The sequence below is a fragment of the Apodemus sylvaticus genome, chromosome 6 (assembly GCF_947179515.1).
Source record: "Apodemus sylvaticus chromosome 6, mApoSyl1.1, whole genome shotgun sequence".
Classification (NCBI taxonomy): domain Eukaryota; kingdom Metazoa; phylum Chordata; class Mammalia; order Rodentia; family Muridae; genus Apodemus; species Apodemus sylvaticus.
The window spans coordinates 22,049,362-22,072,540 of NC_067477.1; the positions used below are offsets into that span (position 1 = coordinate 22,049,362).

General features: G+C 48.3%; 1 protein-coding gene across 3 annotated transcripts in view; it reads left to right on the top strand.

Annotated features, from left to right (window-relative positions):
• Positions 1–23,179, top strand: part of Ttc7b (tetratricopeptide repeat domain 7B) — a 215,169-nt gene that overhangs the window by 21,828 nt on the left and 170,162 nt on the right. For all 3 annotated transcript variants that reach the window (XM_052185252.1, XM_052185251.1, XM_052185250.1), the window contains exons 2-3: positions 1,497–1,651; positions 4,053–4,221. In XM_052185252.1, the coding sequence (XP_052041212.1) occupies positions 1,497–1,651; positions 4,053–4,221 (324 nt within the window). The remainder of the gene's footprint in view (positions 1–1,496; positions 1,652–4,052; positions 4,222–23,179) is intronic.

Consider the following 23,179-nt stretch of genomic DNA (forward strand, 5'->3'; position numbering starts at 1 on the left):
GATAAAAAATGTAAATATATCCCAAATTTTATTACTGTGACAACCTTGCTGATGATTATTTCAGGCGTCTGTATGGAGGCATGGGCATACATAGATGTGAATATTGAGATGCACTTTCATGTGCTCCCATCTTGGCCAGTGTGGCATCCACTAGCCACGCGTAGCTACTGACCAGGTGAAACGTGGCAGCTCCGGTCGAGCCGTGCTGTCCTTGTGAAGTGCGACCTGGCTGTAGAAAGCTGTGACATAGCGACAGCGTTCCTTGCTGCCTCCTCTTTTCTCCCTGCTTGGGGCTTCGGCCCTAGCCAGTCTGTGCCTGCGACCCTCAGTGTCCCTGGGCCTTCTGCAAACATCACTTCCTTTCCTTCTGACACTGGAAGCTGCTGCAGGCCACCTGACTTCCTGTGTTACAAGAAATCTGTTTTCTTTACAAACTTCTAAGGAATTCTTGTGCTGTGTTCTGGGGTTGGCTGACTCCTCCTGGAACTCCAGTCTCATCGCTGAGAAACTGGCTCCTTGGGACACAGACAGAGCAGGGCTGAGGCTTGTGGCCCCTGCAGAGTGTGACTGGTACGAAGATGAGGTGTACTGGGCCTCTGCTGGGCTGACCACCGGATCGTGGTGGGTCCCCAGTGGTGACTGTTTTAGTTGTGACTTTATGCAGTATAGATAGGTAAAGCTGTTCTCCATTCTATGGCCAGAATATTGACCAAAAAAATCAACCTAAAGGTCATTGTAACCACTAGACCCAGCTGAGGTCTCCTAGACGCTGGCAATAATAGGGTCCTTGTAGATCTTCAAGACCTTTTCAAACTGACTGTGTATTTTAGCACTCCTGTGTCTGTCACACAGTCAGGCTGGTGGATGAGCTGTTCTGGGTTCATCCAGAACAGTCTGCATGTGTGGGCTCTAAAGAGCTGTCCCTTGCCTCTTTTGAATGCAGATTAACCAGCCGCCTGGCATGGAGATTGTAGCTGCTCAACACAGTGTGTATCTTTATGAGCTGTCCTCAAGCTGTACAGTGTGGTCTGTACAGACTTCATTCAGGTCGCTGTCACAACGCTCTGACAACCCAGCTAGGAAGATGTTCCCGCAGGCTCCTTGTCCACACTGGTGGACATAGACTGTGTCAGGGCAGGGGATTTCACTGCCTTCTCCTGGAACAGACAACACTGGACTTGGTGTATATTTCATAAGATCATCATATGTTTTACTATCACAGGAGAATTTTTTCTTCCTTCTGATCTTAAATTTCCAAATTAATATGTATCCATCTTGGAGTCGGTAACTATGTGGCAAAGGAATGACTGAGTGCTTAAGCCAACACTGCTGGAATGTTCCTTGCTAAAGAGCAGTCTCTCACATAGACCCAGTTCTAAGGTTCCAGAAGAGCCTCGCCAGAAACCTGGACGCTCCTGGCATGCGGGCATGAGCTCGCGGGCATCCCAGCACACAGACCATGTCTTACTCCTTTATCTTCTCACTTGGCTCTGCAGATGACATGGCTGAACTTCTCCTAGGGGAGTCGAAACTGGAGCAGCACTTGAAGGAGAAGCCCCTGCGGCAGGGAGCCAGTCCCCGGGGCCCCAGACCCCAGCTGACTGAAGTGCGCAAGCATCTGACCGCTGCCCTGGACCGAGGGAACCTCAAGGTACTGTGTGCCTCGGGGACCAAGAAGTGATGGAAGAGGGCACTGCCGTCATCTCCTGGGGACAGTGTGGTGGGCAGGGTTTGTTTGGAGCACACATGTAGTGTTGGGATTGTCTCCTTTAGCAGGCACACGCCTTGCATGATCAGTGTATCCGCTCTTGGCTGGCTGGCCTTTGGGGCTCCCAGCCTAGTAGGAGTCTCTGATGAAAGTCTGCAATAACACAGCCATCAGAATGAAGGATCATTCCCCCTCCCCCGCCCAGGTACTTGAAACAAGGTCTCATTATTAACTATAACTCAACATTCATATATAGCTTCCTATTTAAATCATGTGGTTAAATTACACAGTCATTAAGCCTGGTGTTGCCACATTGAGGGAGAGAGCAAGGAACCTCCCTGGCACACACACACACACACACACACACACACACACACACACACTTACGCACGCACGCACGCACGCACACATACGCACACACAGCCGGTCTAGACTGACTCAGGCACTGCCCCTGTATCCATTCTCTTTCTGGCCTGTAGAGCTCAGTCTGTTCTCTTTCCCCCACGGCCCCTTGCCTGTTTCCTGCGAACCTGGCCATCCCCTCTGCGTCTCATGAAGGCTGGCTCTCTCCTTGCTTGCCCTGCCCCTCCTCCGTCCCTTGCTTCTTTCTGACACTACTCTCAATGTACTACTTTCTTTTCCCGGTGATGTGATAAAATACCCCAACAAAAAGTAACTCAAGGGAGGTGTTCCGTTGCTCTCTAGAGAGAAGCCATTGCAGCAGGAGGACAAAGCAGCTGGACGTGTCTGCAGCCAGGAAGCAGAAAGACATGGGCGCTCGTGCTGAGCCAGCTTTTCCCTTTCTCCTTTTTATGCAGCGTAGGACCCCACCTCAACTAATCCCTGACAGGCATGCCCAGGGCTAAGTCAAAGCCCCACAGCGTGCCTAGAGGTTTTGGGTGATCTAGCTCTGACACAGCTCACGGCACCACCAATCAGCACACTCAGCTGATGCTCTGTCCGTCCTGGAATGTTTTCCACTGAAGACAGCAGTTTCTGGGGAACTTTGGAAGCTATGATTTCTTTTTCCTTTTATCTGACAAGTTCCCATAATTGTTCCCAGAATCCTCCTGCCTCCTGGCTTTGCACTTGTCTATGTGTACACCTCCTACCCTCCATCCCAGAGACGCCTTATTCTTTATACTTTTCTTTTTTAAACTTTTATTTTATGTGTATAGGTGCTTTGCCTACATGTATGTCTGTACAACACATGTGTGCTGATGCCCTCAGAGGCCAGAGGAGAGTATCGGATCCCCTGGAACTGGAGGTCCAGTTGGTTATGAGCCACCATGTGTGTGCTGGGAATCAAACACAAGTCCTGGACAGGAGCAACAAGTGATTGTTACGGCTGAGCAAGCGCTCCCATCCTGAGGCCATATATAGTTTTTTTAATTCTAATTTGGAAACTTGTGTTTCCTATTAGCTTGCTTTGGGGCCTTGGGGAAGTCTTTTCCTTCTCAGTTCTGTGTGCTTTTATTTTCTTCTTTTTTAAAGATTTATTTTATGTATATGAGTACACTGTAGATGTCTTCAGACACACCAGAAGAGGACATCAGATTTCATTCCAGATGGTTGTGAACCACCATGTGGTTGCTGGGAATTGAACTCCGGACCTTAACTACTGAGCCATCTCTCTCTCCAGCCCCTGGAGTGGGCTCTTTGAGCCAATACTCACATTGTTAACTTTACTCTGGAAGCCTTTCTCTCTCCTTGGTCCAGCCCAAGTTTGTGGGGATCTGTAGAGTTTTATTTTCTCATAGCTTTATTAAGACTGAAGTCATATAATGAGCCAACTGCCCATTCAAAGTGCACAGTTAAAAAATGGTTTTAATATATTCATGATATCATGCAATCATCACCACTAGATATTCTCAGATATTTTCTTCCATTACCTCAAAAAAAAAAAAAAAAAAAAAAAAGCCCATAACCCATAGTAGTCACCTCCCCTTCCGCCATTCCCTGATGCCAGCCTCAGGCACAGTCTCATAGTCATGAGCCTATAAATTCACTCGTGGACTTTGCTGACCAATGCAAGTCACTACATCACATGGCCTTTTGTGACTTCTTGTTCACTTGGTATGTTTTTGTGTGTTTGTCCATGTAGTAGCATGTATTAGTAATTCATTTTTTTCTTATTATGACAGAAGTAGCTTTATGGCTAGCTGAAGTTTCGATTGATGCTGGGTTGTTCACCCTTTGGGGCTACTGTGACTAAGAGTGCTTGAGCAGTCATGTGAAGGCTTTTCTGAGAGGCTCTGTAGGGTTGTCCTGCAGCCAATGGCAGGACCCCTGGGAACACTGCATGTAATACTGTAGGAATTTTTTTCTGTCTTTTTCCTTCTAGTCAGAATTCCTACAAGAATCCAATCTGATCATGGCCAAACTGAATTATGTGGAAGGAGATTATAAGGAAGCCCTGAACATCTATGCCCGGGTGGGCCTCGACGACTTGCCGCTGACGGCGGTGCCTCCTTACAGGTTGCGGATGATGGCTGAAGCCTATGCTACCAAAGGTGAGTGAGTGCCCCACCCCGGGTCCTGCTCAGCCCGTGCTCTCGACTGGTGAGTAACCTGGCTATTCCCAGGAAGGCTGGCCACCAGGGTCAGTCCTACTGCACATGCTGGGGAACTGTAAGCCTATAGCATCTTCTTTCCTCAGAGCCTCAGTTCTCTAGTTTTTACATCTTGGTCAAGTTTCTTGATACTCTACCATGTATGCAGTGAAGTTTTTGGTAATGTAGTTGCTGCACAGCATGTACAAGAACTCACTTCGTATGGCCACCTGGCCACGGGTGACCATATTTTTATATGTTAGTGTTACATTTGGGTAAATTAAGGCCAGTTGATTAATCTGTAGCCATCTGTAACAGTCCTGAAGGGTCTCATTGCAGGGACAAAGAAAGTGTATCTTTCCCCTGCCACAAAGCAGCTTGTAGTTTGTGTGAGTGGATGTGGTCCCATGAGGAGAAGGGTGGAAGGCAGTGCACACACTGTCTGTCTGTGCTGTCACCACGCTGCTGGTCCCTCTTCTGTTGTGTCTGTGTCATGGTTCTGAGGAGGAGGCCACAAAATGCACAGAAAGCACTTGGTATGGCGTCTGACACCTGCTCGGCATTTAGTAAATGAGGCTTTTGTGGCAGCTCCAGCAAGAAGCCTGTGTGAAGAGGCTGAGGACTCAGCACCTTCTCAGAGGCAGCAGAAGGTTCTCTGGGATGCTAGGTTCAGGAATGCTTCCAGACGGAAGGACACTCAGAAGTGGGCTTCCCAAGGCCGTGGCATTCATAAATGGGCAGCATGAAGCCTCTCTTCTGCTTCCAGCCTCCCACGTCCTAGGTACACATTGCCCCTGACCATGGCTGGCCCAGGGCAGGGAGCAGGCCACCTGCAGACTGCTTAGTTGTGGGTTGCCAGTGGTCTAGTCTATCTGACTCATCCTGTTCAGAACTGAACAGGGCCCAGCCCGAGGTTTACTTAAGAGGTTTGAGACAGGCTTGATGTCCTCACCAGTTCTGCTGGGTTCCTCTAATTATCTAGATGTCCCTGTGGGATGGGCAAAGATGGCACTGCTCTTGGCAATGCACTCTCAGTGTAATGGGCACAGTCCTTTGAAGCCAATTTGTGAATTAGTGTACAGAGTAATTTTAAATCTCACTCGGTGTTCACAGTACCCTATAAGGCTGACTATTGTTCTTTCTGTTTTACAGAGGAGGAGACCTGGGCCCAGGAGGCTAGATAACCTGCCCAGGGTCCTCAGCTAGGAAGAACTTAAGCCACGATTTGACCTCAGAGATGAGTGCAGAGCTATGTCTTCCCTCAGGTGGTGCAGGAACTCAGGCTGGCCAGTATTCAGCTGAGCCATCTCTTAGCCTGCCTGTCATCCCTCCCTCCCTCCTTCTGTCTTTCCTTCCCCCTTCTCTACTTTCCTTCTTCCTTTCTTTCTTTTTTGACATTTTTATTTTTGAGATTATAATATACTTCCATCATTTCTCCCTTCTCTTTCCATTCTCTAAACCCTCATTTACCACTCTTGTTCTCTTTCAAATTATGGCCTCTTTTTCTATTGGTTGTTGATATATCAGATATTCATAGATAGGTAGGTAGGTAGACAGACAGACAGACAGATAGACAGACAGACAGATAGATACAGATATTCCTAAATATAACCAGTTCAGTCTGTATAGTATTACTTGTATGTATATTTCAGGGCTGATCATCGGGTATTGGATAACCAGTTGGTGTGCTGTTCCCTGGCGAAGACTATTCTTCCGTTCTCAGTGTTCCTTAATTGCCTGTAGCTCTTTGTGTATGGTTGAGGCCTGTGGACTTTTTTGTCCATCTGCATTGGCATGTCTGTTGGAGCCATCCTTGTTCAGCTCGTGTTTAGGCAGGTATGGTGGTGAGACGTGACAAGTGCAGCTTCTGACGTTCCTAAGAGACACAGTCTCACAGCAAGCTCTATCACAGCTCTTACCAATGTTCCCACGCCAAGGAGAGTCTTTTGATGGGAAGCTTTTCTCCTTAGCTTCATGGCATTAGTCCTAGATAGAGAAAATGTTCTGTGCTGAGGAACTTTGTAGAGCCCTCATCAGCTCCTCTCCCTGTTCTTGAGTTTGATGTTGCTGAGTTGATTCATAGGGTCTTGGAGGATCCTGCTCCAAGGCTTATGGGCGAGGAAGGTATGCTCTCATTGGCTCCCAGCTTTCTCACAGAGGATGATAGGAACGAGTTGGGAGTGGGGCACACGGAAGACACTCAGCACAGCATCTGGCAGAGCAGCAAATGCTGCTTGTTTTTGTTCTGAGGTGTCCCTGGACTTGACCCCAAGTGGATGCCCCTCTTCTGATAGCCTACGGAGCATCCATTTAGGGGCAAGAGAGAGGCTGGCTTTCTTGCATGAACACACTGCTGCCTCTTGGCTGTATTTTCTGGATATGTTGGAGGGCTACCTCTCGAGACAGCTTATCTGATGATGAGCCCTGAAGAGCTGCTTGGAAAAGGGGAGTGCCCAGTGCTCAGGGCAGCGAGAGAGAGGGCAAGCAGGCTGCCCAGTGCTCAGGGCAGTGAGAGAGGGCAAGCAGGCTGCCCAGTACTCAGGGCAGCGAGAGAGGGCAAGCAGGGCTGCCCAGGCTCAGGGCAGCGAGAGAGGGCAAGCAGGCTGCCCAGTGCTCAGGGCTTGGACGAGTACTCTCAACTTCATTAGGCTTGTCCAGGACTGATGTGGAAACACCTGAATTAATTATTTCATCACAGGCCCTTCATGTTGGGGTATGCAGTCAATTCAAGAAATGTTTCTTTAAGAGGCAGGCATTCCCACACAACTCTTTCTTAGGAGTGGGCTGGAGACCCTTGCTGGGTTCCTCTGCTCTAAAGTCCCCACCAAGCTGGAGCCAGGCCCATCCTGCAGTGTTAGCTAGCTGTCTCCAGGCTGCAGAGTCCACAGACCGTGCTGCTTCCTGGCAGTGAGTGAAGAGAATAGCAGTGAGGAGGTGACAACTAGTTATGAGCGGCTGGCCTTGGCAGAGGTCTCAGAGCTTTTCACCTGCCTCCCTGCCTCAACCTCACCAGCCCCCATGCCCTCCCTCTGAGCACCCATTCGCGCATCAGGCGCCTGTTCATAAGGTGGAGTATGAGAGAAGGAACTGCGATATCTGCCTCCCACAGTGGGCTGCACAGAGGCCAGGGGAGCCCTCGGGCCAAGACTTGCACAAGTCTGCCAGTTTCCCCAAAGCTTGGGAGCCACAGTCTTTATACAGAAGACATGTCTAAAGAGGTTTGTGTCTTACCCAGTCTCATCTTGAAAGCACAGTGTCTTCACACACCCACATACTTCAACACAGTGTGGTTAGCCTGTAGGCAGCCTGTGTCTGTCAACAAAGAGAGAAGTTCCTGGATTGTTGTGTTTGAGGGGCTTCCCTCCCAGGACAGAGCCAGCCAAGCCAACATTCGGAGATGATCTGCAGATGACTGGCGTTCACCCTGGAGGTGGCACGCTCGTGACTGGCGTTCACCCTGGAGGTGGCCCGCTCGGGACTGGCGTTCCCTGTCAGGTGTTGGTCTTTTTCCACCACACTTTCCTTAGTTCTGGGCACATGGATGCTCTCAAACATGCTCAAGACACATTGAGTTGGGAATTTCCGGAGTGGGCGGTTGTGACTTGAACATTACCATGCTCTAAAAAGGTGACACATTAAACCACCAAAGAAACATGTATCTTTAATTAGGATTTTTCTCTTACTCAATTCAAAATAAAACAAAGCAATCAAAGTGTATTTACTCTTTTTCCTTAGGGCAGATTCTAACAGCTCCATATGTCAGGAAGAAATGACACCCCAACAGTGTGACTTAGGGAGTGAATTTCCTTTCAAAGCTTATCTTTCCCTCCTGGAACAGTGTTGCCAGGCAGTTGCCCTGCTTTTCTTAGGAGTGGAGAGAGGCTTCTTGATGCTCTCAGGTCATGGTTGAGGCTCTGTTCTTGGCTGCTGAGAGAATTTGGGTATGGTGGTGTTGGTTCCAGGCGGTCCATATCTGTGCTTGAAGCATCCAGGTCGTTGCAGGTCGTTGGTACAGTCACTCTGTTCTTTCTAGGCCATGGGCTAAAGGCGCATGGGCCAGATGGCACTTTTGCTTAGCTAGTAGCTTCAGTCCCAGGAAGAACTATCACAGCTCAGTTTTCAGCCTGCTCCTATTTGCTGGTAGAGACTGTAGGGGTAGCAAGGGCAATAGAGAGTCTCAGGGCAGTCTCAGATTTGTTACAAAGGTGCAGTGGCTGCTGGGGCAGGTGGAGAAGTGGTAGGGAGCAGCCTGCCATGTCTCTGCCCACTCCACCTGCCTGCTGAGCAGGTGAGATGCACAGGTGTGCTCTGTGCACAATGAAGGTGGAAGAGGTGGTTCAATCCAAAACCAGCAACGAATGCTGCATTGCACATGACTCCCCGGACCTGGGACCACAGCTCTGTCTTGAACACACACAGGACGGCCATGTGTGACACGCTGACCTCGGCTTGCACAGGCTGAGGACTCCTTTGAATCTTTAGATGAAAGCATACCCAACCCAATTAAACCTCCATCATCCAGATTCAGAGCAAAGGCTTGGATCCTCTCTCTCTCTCATTCTCTGGGGGCCCACCCTCCTGCTGGCTCCCACTTAGGTTGGGTAGGTGGAATATCTAGGTCCCATTTCTCTTGGGTTCGATGCTCAAGGGTCCTCAGTGAGTCTCACCAGCACTGGCAGGTTTGCACTCCCATCTTTGATAGAGTCACCTATGATGCATACATTGCAACCACAACGAGTGCAGCCTGTGAGTAGCCCGCTTAGGAATTGGGGAGATGTCTACAGTGGTGACTCTTGTGAGCAAGAGTCCTCAAATAGATTCAGAGCCTTCTGTCCCCTTTGCTGAGGCAGTCCTGATAGGGAGGGGCCAGGAGGCTGCTCTGTGACAGGGTCACTATGATCTTCAGACAGACCTGTCTAGTAAGTAAACACTAAAACTTTCCTGGGGAAGAGCAGCCTGGGAAAGTGGAGGAGGTATTGTGTGTGTGTGGAGGAGGTATTGTGCGTGTGCGGAGGAGGTATTGTGCGTGTGCGGAGGAGGTATTGTGCGTGTGCGGAGGAGGTATTGTGCGTGTGCGGAGGTATTGTGTGTGTGCGGAGGTATTGTGTGTGTGCGGAGGGGTCTCGAGGAAGGCTGTATCTGTCTGACCTCAGGGTTTAGGCAGAGATGCAGTGTCAGTCTGTTTGCAGAAACCTTTGCAACAGTCCCAGCTCCCTTGGATTGGCCTTTATAAAGAGCTCCAGAGCAGGTGTGGAGAGTGACAGGCCTGTGGGAATACACTGTTGTGGAGACTCTGGTATTTTAGGGTTGTCACTCCCTGCAAGGAAGCTGAGAGATCTGGCCAATGCAGAGCTGAGATTCTAGGCAAGGCTCATGGAGTCTAGAATCTGTGTGATCCTGTAGTGTGCATAAGACCCTGATGTCGGACACTCAAGTGTTCTGTTCTATTCTGTGACTTGTAAGACATTTAATCTGACTCCCATGGTTTTTCCTCTACAAAAGTATGGAGAACATCAAAGGAGACAACGAGAAGATGCTTTGAAACATACAAATGCAGGTCAAGCGAAGGGTCTTTATGTTGCGTCACCTCCGTGGGCAGAGCTTAGGAGCAGAGCAGCAGTGACTCCAGTGACTGCCTCCTCATCCCTCTGCATCCTCATGTCGACAGCTGAGTGAAGACTTTGCCTCTTGCACACTTCCCTGCTTGGGTTAAAGGTCTAACCAGGGCCAAGAGTGGTGCTTCCAACTGTCCCTGGGGTTGATTTCTTGACCCTTCCCCACAATGTAAACAAAGAGTATAGGTATTATATATCCAGTGTGTAGACACATCAAGAGGGCATGGGTACTCCATCTCCCCAGAGGCATAGCACTTGCAATCTGCTGGGTGCCCCCCCAGACCCCTTGTACACTTGCCATTCTTGAGTTTGGGTTTTTCTATATGAAATTTTGTTACATACTCTGTTCTATGATTAGTATATTTCCACCTTGTGAGAGTTCTTGAACACCTTTCCCAACAATAGGTTTCAGCAATTTTGAGGAGCTACCCAAGTTTCTTTCCTTGTGTGTGCAAGGTGTCACTTCGCCTCTGCTCTGGGCATGCCTCTTGTCTTAGCTTTTCACCATTACACCTAAGACAGCCAGGTGCGCCCTCGTAGCCTGGCCCTGGTATTTGTTCCTCATGGTCCCATCACAAAGTTCCCAGAAATAGAGAGTCTCTGTCAAAAGAGAAGGATTTCTAGATTATTCTGTAGAATAGCTAGATTTGTGTTCAGATTTGAATACGAAATGTCCTCCTAGGCTCGTGCATTGAAGGCTTGGGCCCCAGCTGGTAGAGCTCTGTTGGGAGGTAATGGGAAGTGGGTTAACTGGAGCAATGCTCTGCAAGGCACACCTTGTCCCTGCCCCTGCAGCTCAGCCACTGTACCTTCTCTACCACAGTGTCATAGCTCAGAACAGGCTACACAGTGGAACCAGGTTGTCCTCAGCAAACCCCACGTCTGTGGCTACAAGAAACCTTCCACCCTGTAGTTGGGTTCCTCGGGCGTGTGCCCCATCAACAAAAAGCTGACCCACACAGCCTGTGTGCCTGTGTGTGCCTGAGTGTACCTGTGCGTGCCTGTGTGTGCCTATATGTATCTGTGTGTGCCTATGTGTGCCTGTATGTATCTGTGCGTGCCTGTGTGTGCCTGTATGTATCTGTGTGTGCCTGTGTGTGCCTGTGTGTGCCTGTGCGTGTCTGTGCGTGACTGTGTGTACCTGTGCTTGCCTGTGTGTGCCTGTATGTGTCTGTGCGTGCCTGTGTGTGCCTGTATGTATCTGTGTGTGCCTGTGCGTGCCTGTGTGTGCCTATGCATGCCTGTATGTACCTGTGCATACCTGTGCATGCCTGTACATGCCTGTACATGCCTGTGTGTGCCTGTACATGCCTGTGTGTACCTGTACATGCCTGTGTGTGCCTGTGCATGCCTGTGTGTGTCTGTGTGTGCCTGTACATGCCTGTACATGCCTGTGCTGCCTGTGCGAGCCTGTGCGTGCCTTCAGTGTGAGAGCCCAGCCTCCTCCATGTGGCCAGCACTATGTAACAAACAAATCATGCCTGTGCCACATTGCCTAAGTTGGAAGACCTATTTCTAGTCTACCATCTTTCCAGAATACTCTGTGTATATTAGAAAGTACTTTGTGTGTGTATGTGTGTGCACGTGGAGCTTATAGGACTACTCAGGAGTTGATCTTCTCCTGACATCATGGGGAGTCAGGTTGAACTCAGGCTGTCAGGACTGTGTGCAAGCACCTTTACCTACTGGGATGTATCTCGATGGCTCAATTGTTTGTTTGTTCCTAACAAACTTATTGATATATTTATTCACATATTTTGCCATAAAATCTAGCCGTTAGAGTATATAATGCATCAGCTTTTAGTATATTTGCAGTTGTGTAACCATCACCAGTTGATTTTAGAAAACGTTATCAGCTGTCAGAAGACATACTCCTTAGATAGCAATTGCTTCCCAGGGTCCAGCCCACTCAACACTCAGTTAACTGCTGTGCATTTTGTTTTTATAGATTTATCTATTCCAGAAATTTCATATAAATTAAATTTATAATAAATTTTTGAGTCTGACTTCTTTCACTTAGCATGCTTTCAAGGTTCTTAGATGTTAGAGCGTGTATCATTTTTTTAGTGGCTGAAACAATGCTGCTGTAAGTGGCTGTGCACAGATTTGGGGTGAGCATGTATTTTCATATGCCTGTGCACATACTAGAACATACACGCTAGCATTATAGGGTCCTGGGGTAACTCTGAGCTTACCCCTTTGAGGAACCACAAACTCTTTTCTAAAGGATTTTACCTGTGCAGAGTCCTGTTTCCTCCAGATTCTTGTCAACATTTGTTAATATCTGTCATCTAAACATTTTAATCTAGTTTTTAAATTATGGGTGTATGTATGTGTCTGAGTTGTACATACATGTGAGGGAGTGCAGTCCCCACAGAAGCCAGAAGAGGGTATCATTTCCTGTGGAAAGGGAGTTCTATGAGGTTGTGGGCCAGCTGAGGAGTGCTCTGGGAGTCAAACATGGTCCTCTGCAAGAACACTCTTGACCACTGAGCCACCCCACCCCCTCTGACACGACCGCCATATGAGACTGTCCACACCCACTCTGATTTCCGTCTATGTCCCCAGTGACGGGTGACACTGAGGAGCTGTCATACTTTTGCCGTTTATTGTGTCTTTTAAAAGAGAGATCTATTGAGGTCATTTGCTCCTTTTTTTCTATTGAGCTGCAGTAGTGTTTGTTTGTTTACATTTTTAGCTATAGATCATTTTGCCAAGGCATGGTCTGTAAATGTTTCATCTCAGTCTGTGCTATCTTTAACTTTCATTTTTTCCTTTTAAAAAATGATGTAATTATGCTTTAATCAGAGCCTTTCGCCTCTCCTGACTTCTCCTGGATCCTCACCCTACCCACACAATTTCATATTCTTTCTTTCACTTAAAAACCAAACCAAACCATGGATTCCATTTTGTATTAGCCAGCTTCTCCTGAGCATGAGGCCCTCCTTTAGGCATGATTAATATGTCCGCTTCCACTCCACTGGAGAACACTGATTTTTTTCCTGTACCCAGAAGCTATCAGTTGCAAATGGCCTCTTTGTTAGGAGTGAGATTTTGTGTTCTCTCCCTCTCCTCCATGATGGGATTCTGTCTAATTTCAACATGTGCAGCTCTTGTGTGTGCTACACTCCTGTCTGTTCACATGTGTATCAGACCTGTTGTGGCAAGTGGAAGTGACCAGAGCAGACATCCCCGTGGTAGGGGAATTTTATGATTACATGTGGGTTATTGAGTCTTCTTTTATGACCTTTATTAACGCTGAAAAGTTTTCTATTTCTAGTTTGTTGGATTTCTTTTTTTTTTTTAATTCCACTTTTTTTTTTTATTTATTTATGTGAATACACTGTATCTGTCTTCAGACACACACTAGAAAAGTGCATCGGATCCCATTACAGATGGTTGTGAGCCACCATGTGGTTGCTGGGAATCGAACTCAGGACCTCTGGAAGAGCAGTCAGTGCTCTTAACCTCTGAGCCATCTCTCCAGCCCGTTTGTTGGATTTCTAAAAAATCATGTATGTGTGCTAGAGAATACAGGGTACTTTTTCCCTCTGATGTGAAGGCCGTGGAATTTCTGCGCCTCATTCTTTTAGTATGTTAGTTTCTATATGTTAGCTCACTCTTGTATTCTGGGACCCATCCCATTTGGTCATGGGGTCATCATTTGCTGTGTAGCTGGGTTTGGGGTTCAAGGCTTTCTATGTCTGTGTACACACAGGACACCTGTGGTCTCCATGTGAAGGCTTGCCCTTGTCATGAAGACTGATGTCAGAAGGTGGTGTTTGAGGAGTGTTCGCTCCCTCTGGTGTTTGGCGTTGCTTCTCAGACATCCATATGCACCTGGGGCTTTCTTTCTCTGTGGGCCTTTGCATGCTGTCAGCCTCTTGGTTCTCTCCCACCGTAGGCTTCCGTAGCCTTCCCCACTCTCCATTGTGCTGTATGTGACGTCTAGTGCCATACTGGTGTTTGTTGTGTTTTTCTTTGTTTTGACTTTTTTTTGGAGACAGTTTCTTTCTGTTGCCCAAGCTTGCCTTGAGCGTTCAGTCTTCCTGCCTCTGCCTCCTGTGTAGGAGGAATTAAAGCTATGCACCACCTGCTCTGTGGCACCAGAGATCCAGCTCTAAGGCATCTTTTCGATGGCGCTCTGTGCTAGTCAATCGTGACAGACAATCTGGGCTGTTTTTGCTGGTTCCAGTTTCAGGATTGACAGCTTTGCAAATACTCTGCATTTCATCCTTCAGTGATAATTTGGACAATGTTTTGCCCATGTTTTAAAGCAGACTCGGTACATATCATAGTCTAAGCAGACAGCACTTTCTGTACACGTAGTTGATTGACAGCGTCAGTCTAGTGGACAAATTCTGCGTCTTCTCTTGCCAGGATGCTTCCAACTATTGGCAAATTTTAAGGATGAAGAGTGGCTTGAATGGATGTATAAGTGTGAATGATTTTCTGCACTGGGTTAAGAGAGGCTAGGAAGGCATTAAAGACCAGGGAAGGAGGCTTGTGGGAAGCTCTGAACTGGTCCTGGGCTCAGGGCTAGTTAGTGGATTTGCACCTGGCTTTAGCCACCAGAAGGCACTGCTGGAGTCTTCAGGTAGGATGAGAGAAAAGTCACAGTATGTCCAACTCCTGACAAATGAAGTGTCCCTCTCTGTTTAACTCCCACACAATGACCCCAGCTTCTGGGCCCTTCCAACTCTACCTCCTCTCTCTGGCCTTTCCAGCTTTTGTGATGGCAGCAGCTTCCTGCTGCTGCTAGATGCAGGGGGAGGAGGGTGGGGAGGGAGGGGAGGGAGGGGGGTAGCCATGTTGCTTTTCTTCTTCATCTTTCATCTCCTATGCAGACAGTTCCAAGCATCCAGTTCCTTTCATTTCAAAAACTAGCGCGCTTCCTCTGTTCTCATTGGTCCTAACTGATCCCAGCGGTACAGCCAGGGCCTAGATTCCAGGTACAGAGGGCTGCACCCAGGCCAGGGCAGACATGTTAGAACTGGGAGGTGTTTGAAGGGAAGCGGCAGGCAGTGGGTACAAGCTGTGTGTGTGAGGGTCTGGTGAGGCAACTGAGCATATGCAGAGTGAAGGCCACTCCAGCCCGCTAGGCAGGAACCAGTGAAGCAGCTGAGCCTCACAGGAGGAGGCTGTCCCTGGGCATATAAGCTGGGATGCCTGGCGTTCACTGTGGAGGACCACAGTGAAGGAGGAGAACAAGGACTGAACTTGGTGCTCCCGGTGGTGACAGGGTTCTCGGTAGGTGGTGCTCAGTGGAGCTCTGGCCTCAGGAGAGAGGGTCTGAGTGGTGTGGCGCCTCCCTCTGCGCATTTCCTATTGCAGCAGGTGATGTTCACATATGATGAAGGCAGCAGCTAGACAGCGCCCGAGTGTCAGGACAAGCCAAGCAGAAATTAAAAATGGACCAGGGAAAAGCCCGCAGTGAAGTAAGAGTTTCCATGCTCTGAGCTCGGGTTCTCAGTGAGTTTTCTGCTAAATGTAGGCACACTTTCCTTTTCCTTCCAGAGTTGTGGACAGCTCCCAGATGGCCAGGCTGGCCATGTATCCTGCTGCGTCCTACCCACCCTCTCCTGCAGGCCTCCCGCCTGCCTGCTCACTGCCCTTACCTCCTCCAGGCCCACTCCCTGACTGGGTTTGTCATCCTCAGCTTGAAGCTGTCCTCTTGTCCCTTAGTTGTGTCCACCATCAGTGGCACTGTTGATGCATGCAGATCCACCCTCCTTCCGCTGACCCCACCCTCCTTCCGCTGACCCCACCCTCCTTCCGCTGACCCCACCCTCCTTCCACTGACCCCACCCTCCTTCCGCTGACCCCACCCTCCTTCTGCTGACCCCACCCTCCTTCTGCTGACCCCACCCTTCTTCCCCACTGAGCCCACCCTCCTTCCGCTGATCCCACCCTCTTTCTGCTGATCCCACCCTCCTTCTGCTGAGCCCACCCTCCTTCCCGCTGAGCCCACCCTCCTTTCACTGACCCCACCCTTCTCCCCACTGGCTCCACCCTCCTTCCACTGACCCCACCCTCCTTCTGCTGAGCCCACCCTCCTTCCGCTGACCCCACCTCTATTTGTAGCTAGCATAGTCTAGTTTGGCACCCAGTGTTGGTTTAACTATTTCACTTCTTCCACTTGCCTCCCCATAACTAGACTATATAATTAATTAACTGATGGAGTTAGCAAATGCCTGGGACATGGTCTAGGCTGGGCGTTGAAGCTGTGCCATGTCTTCACTGCTTGCCTTGTCTCTGTGTACTAGAACAGGGACAGGGCCGCCTCACAAGCCACTGCACAGGACTGTTTGTTAGAGCTTTGCCCTGGCATGCAGGGGACACAACTGGTGATGAGCTCTACTGGCATAGACACTGGTTGTTAAGTCAGAAGTGAGGGATTTTCAGTGTGTCTGGAATCCTGCCTATTTGAGATGAATATGGGTGTGGTCAAGAGCATGCTTTGAAGCAGGTGACCTTGTCTGCTGCACCTTTCCTGCTGACACTCACCTCAGATCTGTGGGCCGACTGCCTCCAATCTGTTTGGCTAAAGAGCCCCTGTAATGCCGTTAGCTCTTGCACTGTAGCAGTCAGGTTCCTCCTAGGATCTCCTAGGGGCCTGGACTTACACAAAGTCTGATATGGGCTATCACCTGGCCTGGTTCTTGTGTTTTGACTAATTGGATCCCAAGTGCAGGCCTTGCTTGGTCACAATCCCTCCTCGTCTCCTGTGGCTGCCAAACAATATCTAGTGCTCATTTTCTTCCCCCAGATATTCTTGATGCTTTGGAAATGAAGAAGAAAACACACACACCCATATTTGGAAAGCTCTGAGCTCTCTTGGGGGCGGGAGCAGAGCACAGACTGTTCCGTAGAAAGCGAGGTGTTGCAGTGTGGCATAGGGTGTAGCTGTCCGTAGTGGGCTGGGGAGAGCGCAACACAGGACGAGCAGGAAGCCGATTCCACTTTGCTGGATGTCCCTGCCCTGGGCCTTGCCCAGTGCCCATCAGAGGTGGCAACGACTGTGCAGAGAGCCTCAGGCTGCACAGGGACTGCTGGATACTGGGTTCTGGGATATAGTACTGAATTACTGGTGATGATTACAGCTGTAAGGCATCCTAAACATGCCCTAAGCACTTGTCCCTTATATCCCCCTTGATCCCTGCTACCCTAGAGACAAGCATGGACACAGTCCCCACTTAAGTGGGCAGATCCTTCACTCCACCTCTTCACTGTTGTGTCACCGTGAGATTGCACACCCTGAGTGACAGGTTGATCCTGGTTGCGATGAGGTACTTTGAGTAACAGCTCTTAGAACCAGTGCAGACTCTGCAGCAGGTTGTGGCCAGACAGCCTTTACTAAACAGCGCGGCCAGCCCTTAGACTCTTTTGTTTAAAGATATCTGGGAAACTTTGGAGTTCTGGACACGTTAAAAATCTAGACCCCAAAATTATATAGCAAGATGAGAAACCAAAAGCTGTGGCTTAGGGCCACCTCTGTCAGGATCAGGACTTTTTGCAGGGGCCAGAGGTCCTTCTGCAGTAGGTGGGCAGCTGCCACCAGGGGTCGCAGGAGCCTTGTCAAGACCCAGACAGGAACCACTGTGGCGCATGCGCAGTTGCTCCTTACCCCGTGCCTCGCACACCTTCCTTCAATTATCTGTTTGCCATTTGTGTCTTAATACCTCATGTTCTCTACCCAGTCACAAGGCAGATTGACTTAATGTCCCTGTAGGCCGAGTTGGCATTTGCAGTTTCGGAGACTGGGGTCATTGGGTAATTAAACGGGAGTTCAGAGATGCAAGGAGAAAATTGAGCTGCCTAGGCTTCTCTGTTAACCGGAACTTAGAGAGGAGGGTCCAGGAATGCCCGGCACTCCCTGGGAGGAAGCTCCACAGCCATCTTTGTTCAGCAGGGTCACACCCAGGCAGCTTTAGCCGAGACTGAGTTTACACAGGGACCTTTGAAAAGGGAAAGGAAATATGAGAGCATTAGTGGGAGTCGAGTGCTGTATCCTCCTGGGTGAAAAGCCTGTGATAGTAAGGATGCCCACGTGGAAGCTCAAGGGTTTCTTGACAGGTTCTTTGAAGCAACAGAATCATGTCTTAAGCTTTAGCATTGTGTGTTTGCAAATGAGCATGACCTTCTAGGTGAGTTGTAGAACAAGACAGTTCTCTGATCTTTTGGAGTCTGTGTCTAAGTCAGAAAGGTCAGGAATCAGTGGCTAATACCCTCTGAGACCCAGGATACAGCCTCAACTCCCCCTGTGATAATGTTTCCTTATTTCTAGAGAGAGTGCAGGAAACCAGAGAAGCCTTGTTGCTTTTCTTTGAGAAGCTGCTTTCTGCCTTTGAAGCTCTGAGATCACTTTGGATGGTGAGGGGCAAGTAGTTTTCTAGAGAAGTCGATGTGTGGTGGGGATGGACGTTGGAAGTAGGTCACTGCACAGCTCCTGCGTGCTGATTTTGCCATTGTGGAAGGAAGGTCAGGCTGCGGGGACTAGGGCTTGTGTGTGTGGGGTCAGGGGGGTCAGGGAGGTCATGGGGGTCAGGAGGGTTAGGGGGATGCTGTCTGGCCTGATGATATGGATTGCTGCTAGCCAACTGCACATCTCCTTTGAGCTCACCACCCTTTCTACTCTAGAGGTCGTGATTGTGCTGCGGGAGGAGGCTGCAGGCTGTGTGGAGTGGGCATGCATCTCAGGTTGCTGGCCAGGGCTTCCTGTTTATATTTAGATGCGGTAAGAAGAGCACAAGTCCTTTGACTGCTTGGCCCACATTCACATTTTATGCTGTTTGTGTCGGTCAACTTCTCTTTCTTTGTTTTCCTTTTGGAGGCAGTAGGAATTCGGAGAGTCCATAGAAGGCTTTTAGACAGAGTTTTAAGTGAAGGTCTGCAGAGGTGTCTATTCTGAATTATCTTTAAAACTTTAAAATTTACATATGTTTGTTTGTTTAGTATCCTTTTGTGTGCAAGTAGAGTGTGGAGGTCAGAGGGCAATTTGCAGGAGACCGCTCTCTCCTTCCACCACAGATTCCAGGGATCAAGCTCTGGTTACCAGGCTGTCTCAGGTGCCTCTGCTGGCTGGCCATCTTACCTGCCCTGTCCCAAGTTCTTCAGGCACACTATGTCTGTCACATTTGCTGCTGACTGTGTGTGTGTGTGTGTGTGTGTGTGTGTGTGTGTGTGTGTAAAACATTATTTGAAGACTAGCTCCTTCATTCTCTACAAGTGGCTTTTCTGAGAAGTGCACACCAGCTAGGGTGCCACATCTAGTTCCTGCTCCTGGGGTTTCATGCAGTGAGACAAGGACAGTTGTTCCTGTCCCCAGATCACTGTCACCCTTGCTGCAGTTGGATGGGCAGAGGTTCCATCTTCTTTTGCAGAGAGTCCTAGTGTGGCACATTCTCCCTTCTCTGGGAGCAAATGAGCCAGGACCGCTGTGACAAGGCCCCTCACTGGGATCAGGGCCTGAGGTGGTTGTGCTAATGGGGATTAACTCCGAGGACCTGGAATGTGGGTGATGGCTGCTTTCTCCTTGAGAGCTTCCTGTATTTTTAGATATCCCCTTTAAAAATAAAAAGGAAGAGAATTGTCACGGGTACCAGGAAGATGCCTGCTAATGAAGGTGGTGACTGATTGCTCAGTGTTTCTGAATGCCGGGCCCTGGCACTGCCACCATGCACGTTTTCGTGACAAGGAGAAAGGGGGCTCCAGGGTGTTAGAGAGTATGCTCCTGACTCACAGGACAGTCGTGCTAAGGAGCAAGGGTTCAAAGCCAGACATCTGCTCAGAATCACACACACACACACACACACACACACCTTTACTCCAGTATTTCTCCCTGAAGACTATAGTTAGGTAGGTGTGATTTTTTTTTCTCAAACAAAGCTTAAAAATAGCACAACAGAGAAAGAGTTGCCCAACATGATCCACTAGTTCCTGCCTTGCTTTGCAGCCAAGAAAACTGAAGCTCTTAGGAGAGGCAGGGCGTGAAGGCTTGTGACAGACTCCCCAGCTGCGCAAGACGTGGGAAACCTCCAAAGTTCAGCAATCTAGTAATGGATTAAAAAAAAATGAAGCATCTCTTCCCAGTGGAATATTATTTGGCAATCAAAAGGAATACGGTTTTGAAAATAAATAATAGTAGCCATACAATATTGTACCAAGTGCAGCTTGTGAATGGTCAATCTTATGTCTGTGTACTAATTCAATTTAAAAAGCAAGAAAGCTTGAATACTTGCTAAATAACTGTGAACCTTGAAAGCATTTTCCTTAATCTAGCCAGGCACAGAAGATTACATCTTATGCGATTCTATTTTATGGACTGCCTAGAAACAGCGAGTTCACGAAGGCAGAGAGTGAGTGAGTGGTGTCCAGGGTCTAAGGGAGGGGCCTGGGAAGGGGCTGCTGGGGGGCTTCCTTCTGGAGTGAGTTAGCTGGCGATGGTCTACTGAGTTACACACTGTAATCATTTAGTAGTATTTGGGCAGTGTCTCAGTAAAGCTGTCGCTTAAAAATATAAAATCGGAGAAGATTGGTATACTTCTCCCAGTTGGAGTCTCTCCAGCTGCTGTTACCTAAAGGCAATAGTGGAAAGGCAATAAGCATCAGGCTTGGCCACTCACGTCTTTGCTTTTAAGGACTTACTGTGTGCTGAGCTCTGTCTCCATCACATCGGGTAGCATTGCTTTCTGTGTAGCCCTGGCTGTCCTGGATCTCGCTCTGTATACCAGGCTGGCCTTGAACTCACAGCGATCTTTCTGCCTCTGCCTCTCATTCAGCCGTGTGCAATGAGCAAAGCAGCCTGGCTTCACAACCCACATTCTTGGCTATTACAGCTACCGGCTAATGCATAGTGACATTACAGGGTGTAACGTAGTGCCAGAAACTATAGGCGTGAATCAGGCTGGCTGGGTCCCAGCCCTGCCCCTTTGGCATCATCTTAGGTGAGTTACTTAGCAGCTCCAGGCCCAGGCCCTCTGTCATGAAGCTCTCAGATAATTGGCAAGTAGCTTTCAACACCTGTTATTATTGCTATATGTTAAATACATGTTGATATATGGTTATTAAATGAAGTCTTTAAAAGCATAAATTCAAACCACAAGCTCTCATTTCATGAGTATTTCAGTTGAATTAGCATCTCGTTTGCTTGCAGAATTATAGAGTGACAGGAAACAGTCACTGAAAGTGTTTACTCTAGCAGACAAATATCAATCCAGGATTGGCTTTACTTCTGAGGGGTTGTGTGTCTGTATGTGCCTGTGTGTGTACACATGTATTTAACTCTAAGAAGGATATGCTGAGCCTAGAAGGAAAACATTTCACGGTGGTCCCCCAAAGGGGCATCCACGACGTTCATCCAGGAGCCACTTAAAGTCACAGAAGTTGTAGATTTACAGAGACCTCGTGGGAGGGAGGCCCGGAGGGGCTTCTCCTCCTCCATCCTCAGCCCTGGCCATTTCCCTCGGCATCTCTTCTCTCTGAGGCTGCCCCTCATCCTCTAGTAGACTGTGCACATCTGATGCCTGTGGGAATCCTGAGAGTATAAACCAGAACACGTTTAACAACTCCAGGCCGCCTCACTATCGATTTGTGTCATGAGTCTTGGGCTCTTCCTGGGCCTCCTTTTAGTTTTCAAACTTGAGATCCTTAAACATTGTCTTACTGCCTTTGAAGCCTACACCATGGTGCTGGGTTATCAGAGATGTGAGATTATATTGACGTTTATTGATGTATATATACATCCAGTTACAGACTCCCCTGTAGTCCTGTTCCAGCCTCAGGATGTGCCTTTCCTGTGCCTGACTTCCGGAGCTGTGGTCAAGATAAATGGGAAAACAATGGCAGTGCTGTAGTTCACAGGACCCCTGTAATACTGACAGCTTTATCACTTCATATAACTGTGAGAGGTTGTTACCCTGTTCATTGTAACCCTGACAGCTTTGTCACATTGTATAGCTATAAGAAGTTGTCATTCTGTTCATTTCTGTGTGACTTTTAAGAATTAAAATGTCACTGGGCAGTGGTGGCGCTCGCCTTTAATCCTAGCACTTGGGAGGCAGATGCAGGTGGATCTCTGTGAGTTCAAGGCCAGCCTGGTCTACAGAGTGAATTCCAGAACAGCCAGGACTACACAGAGAAACCCTGTCTCAAAAAACCAAAAACCCTAAAACAAAAATAAAAATAAACAGAATCAAAATACCTATTTGGCTATTCCTCTCTGTAGCACAAGTTAGTGTCTCAATAATTCATAGAACAGACAAGTACTAGGAGGCCTGTGGTCCTGGGATTGCCCAAGGTGGGACAGCTCTTGATGTGAGAGAAAGTCTGGACTCTGACTCATAAGATTCCTTTTGAAACATTCTTCCAGATGAAATTGATCAAATTTAAGATAAAAAACAATGGATGTGGTTTATGCAAAGTAGATATTGCAAAGATAATATTAGTGAATTTGAAGACAAAGAAATAGAAATTATCTAAAATTAAAAGGGATTTTTTTTTTTAAAGTGGAAAGAAGATACAGTATAGTCTTGTCCTACTTAGCTTTAACTATCAATTTGACACAACCCACTGTCACCTACGAAGGGACAATTGCGAGAGTACTCAGACCAGATTGACCTGTGGTCAAGTCTGTGAGGGGTTGTCCTGACTGTTAACTGATGTAGCCTGGCCCAGCCCACTGTGGAGGCACTGTTTCCCAGGAAGGTCCTGGGTTGTTTGAGAAAGAACAAACACACCAGCAGCATTCCTCCATAATCTCACTTCAAGTTCCTGCTTGCGACCCTGCGACCCTGCCCTGACTCCCTCAGTGTTTGGTTGTAGCATGGGGGCATAGGTCAAATAATCCCTTTACTCTCCTAGGTTGTTTTTGGTCAAGATGCTTTTTTTTTTTTTTACAGCAAAGAGGTCAAACTAGAATATATCTAAATTGTGTGGTAATACTAGATTACTTGACATATATGTAATTTTAAAAAAAGCTAGGGAAGGAAATTGGGAAAATAAAATTTTGCTTTTATCTTTGTGTATCTGTAATCTGTATGTTGTCATGTGTGTATGTGCAGGCATGTGCTTACTACAAGGCACATGTAGACATTTGAGAGCAGAGCAACCTTGGATGTTGGTCCTTGTCTACCGCTTTGTTTGAGGTTGGTCTCATGTTTTTCCACTGCACACACCAGTGAGCTGGCCAGCCTTTGGGGATTCTCCTGTCTCTGGTCTCTACCACTTCATAGGAGTGCTGGGCTTATAGGCAAGTGCTATCACACTTGTCTTTGTTTCTCTTCGGGCATCTGAACTTGGGATCA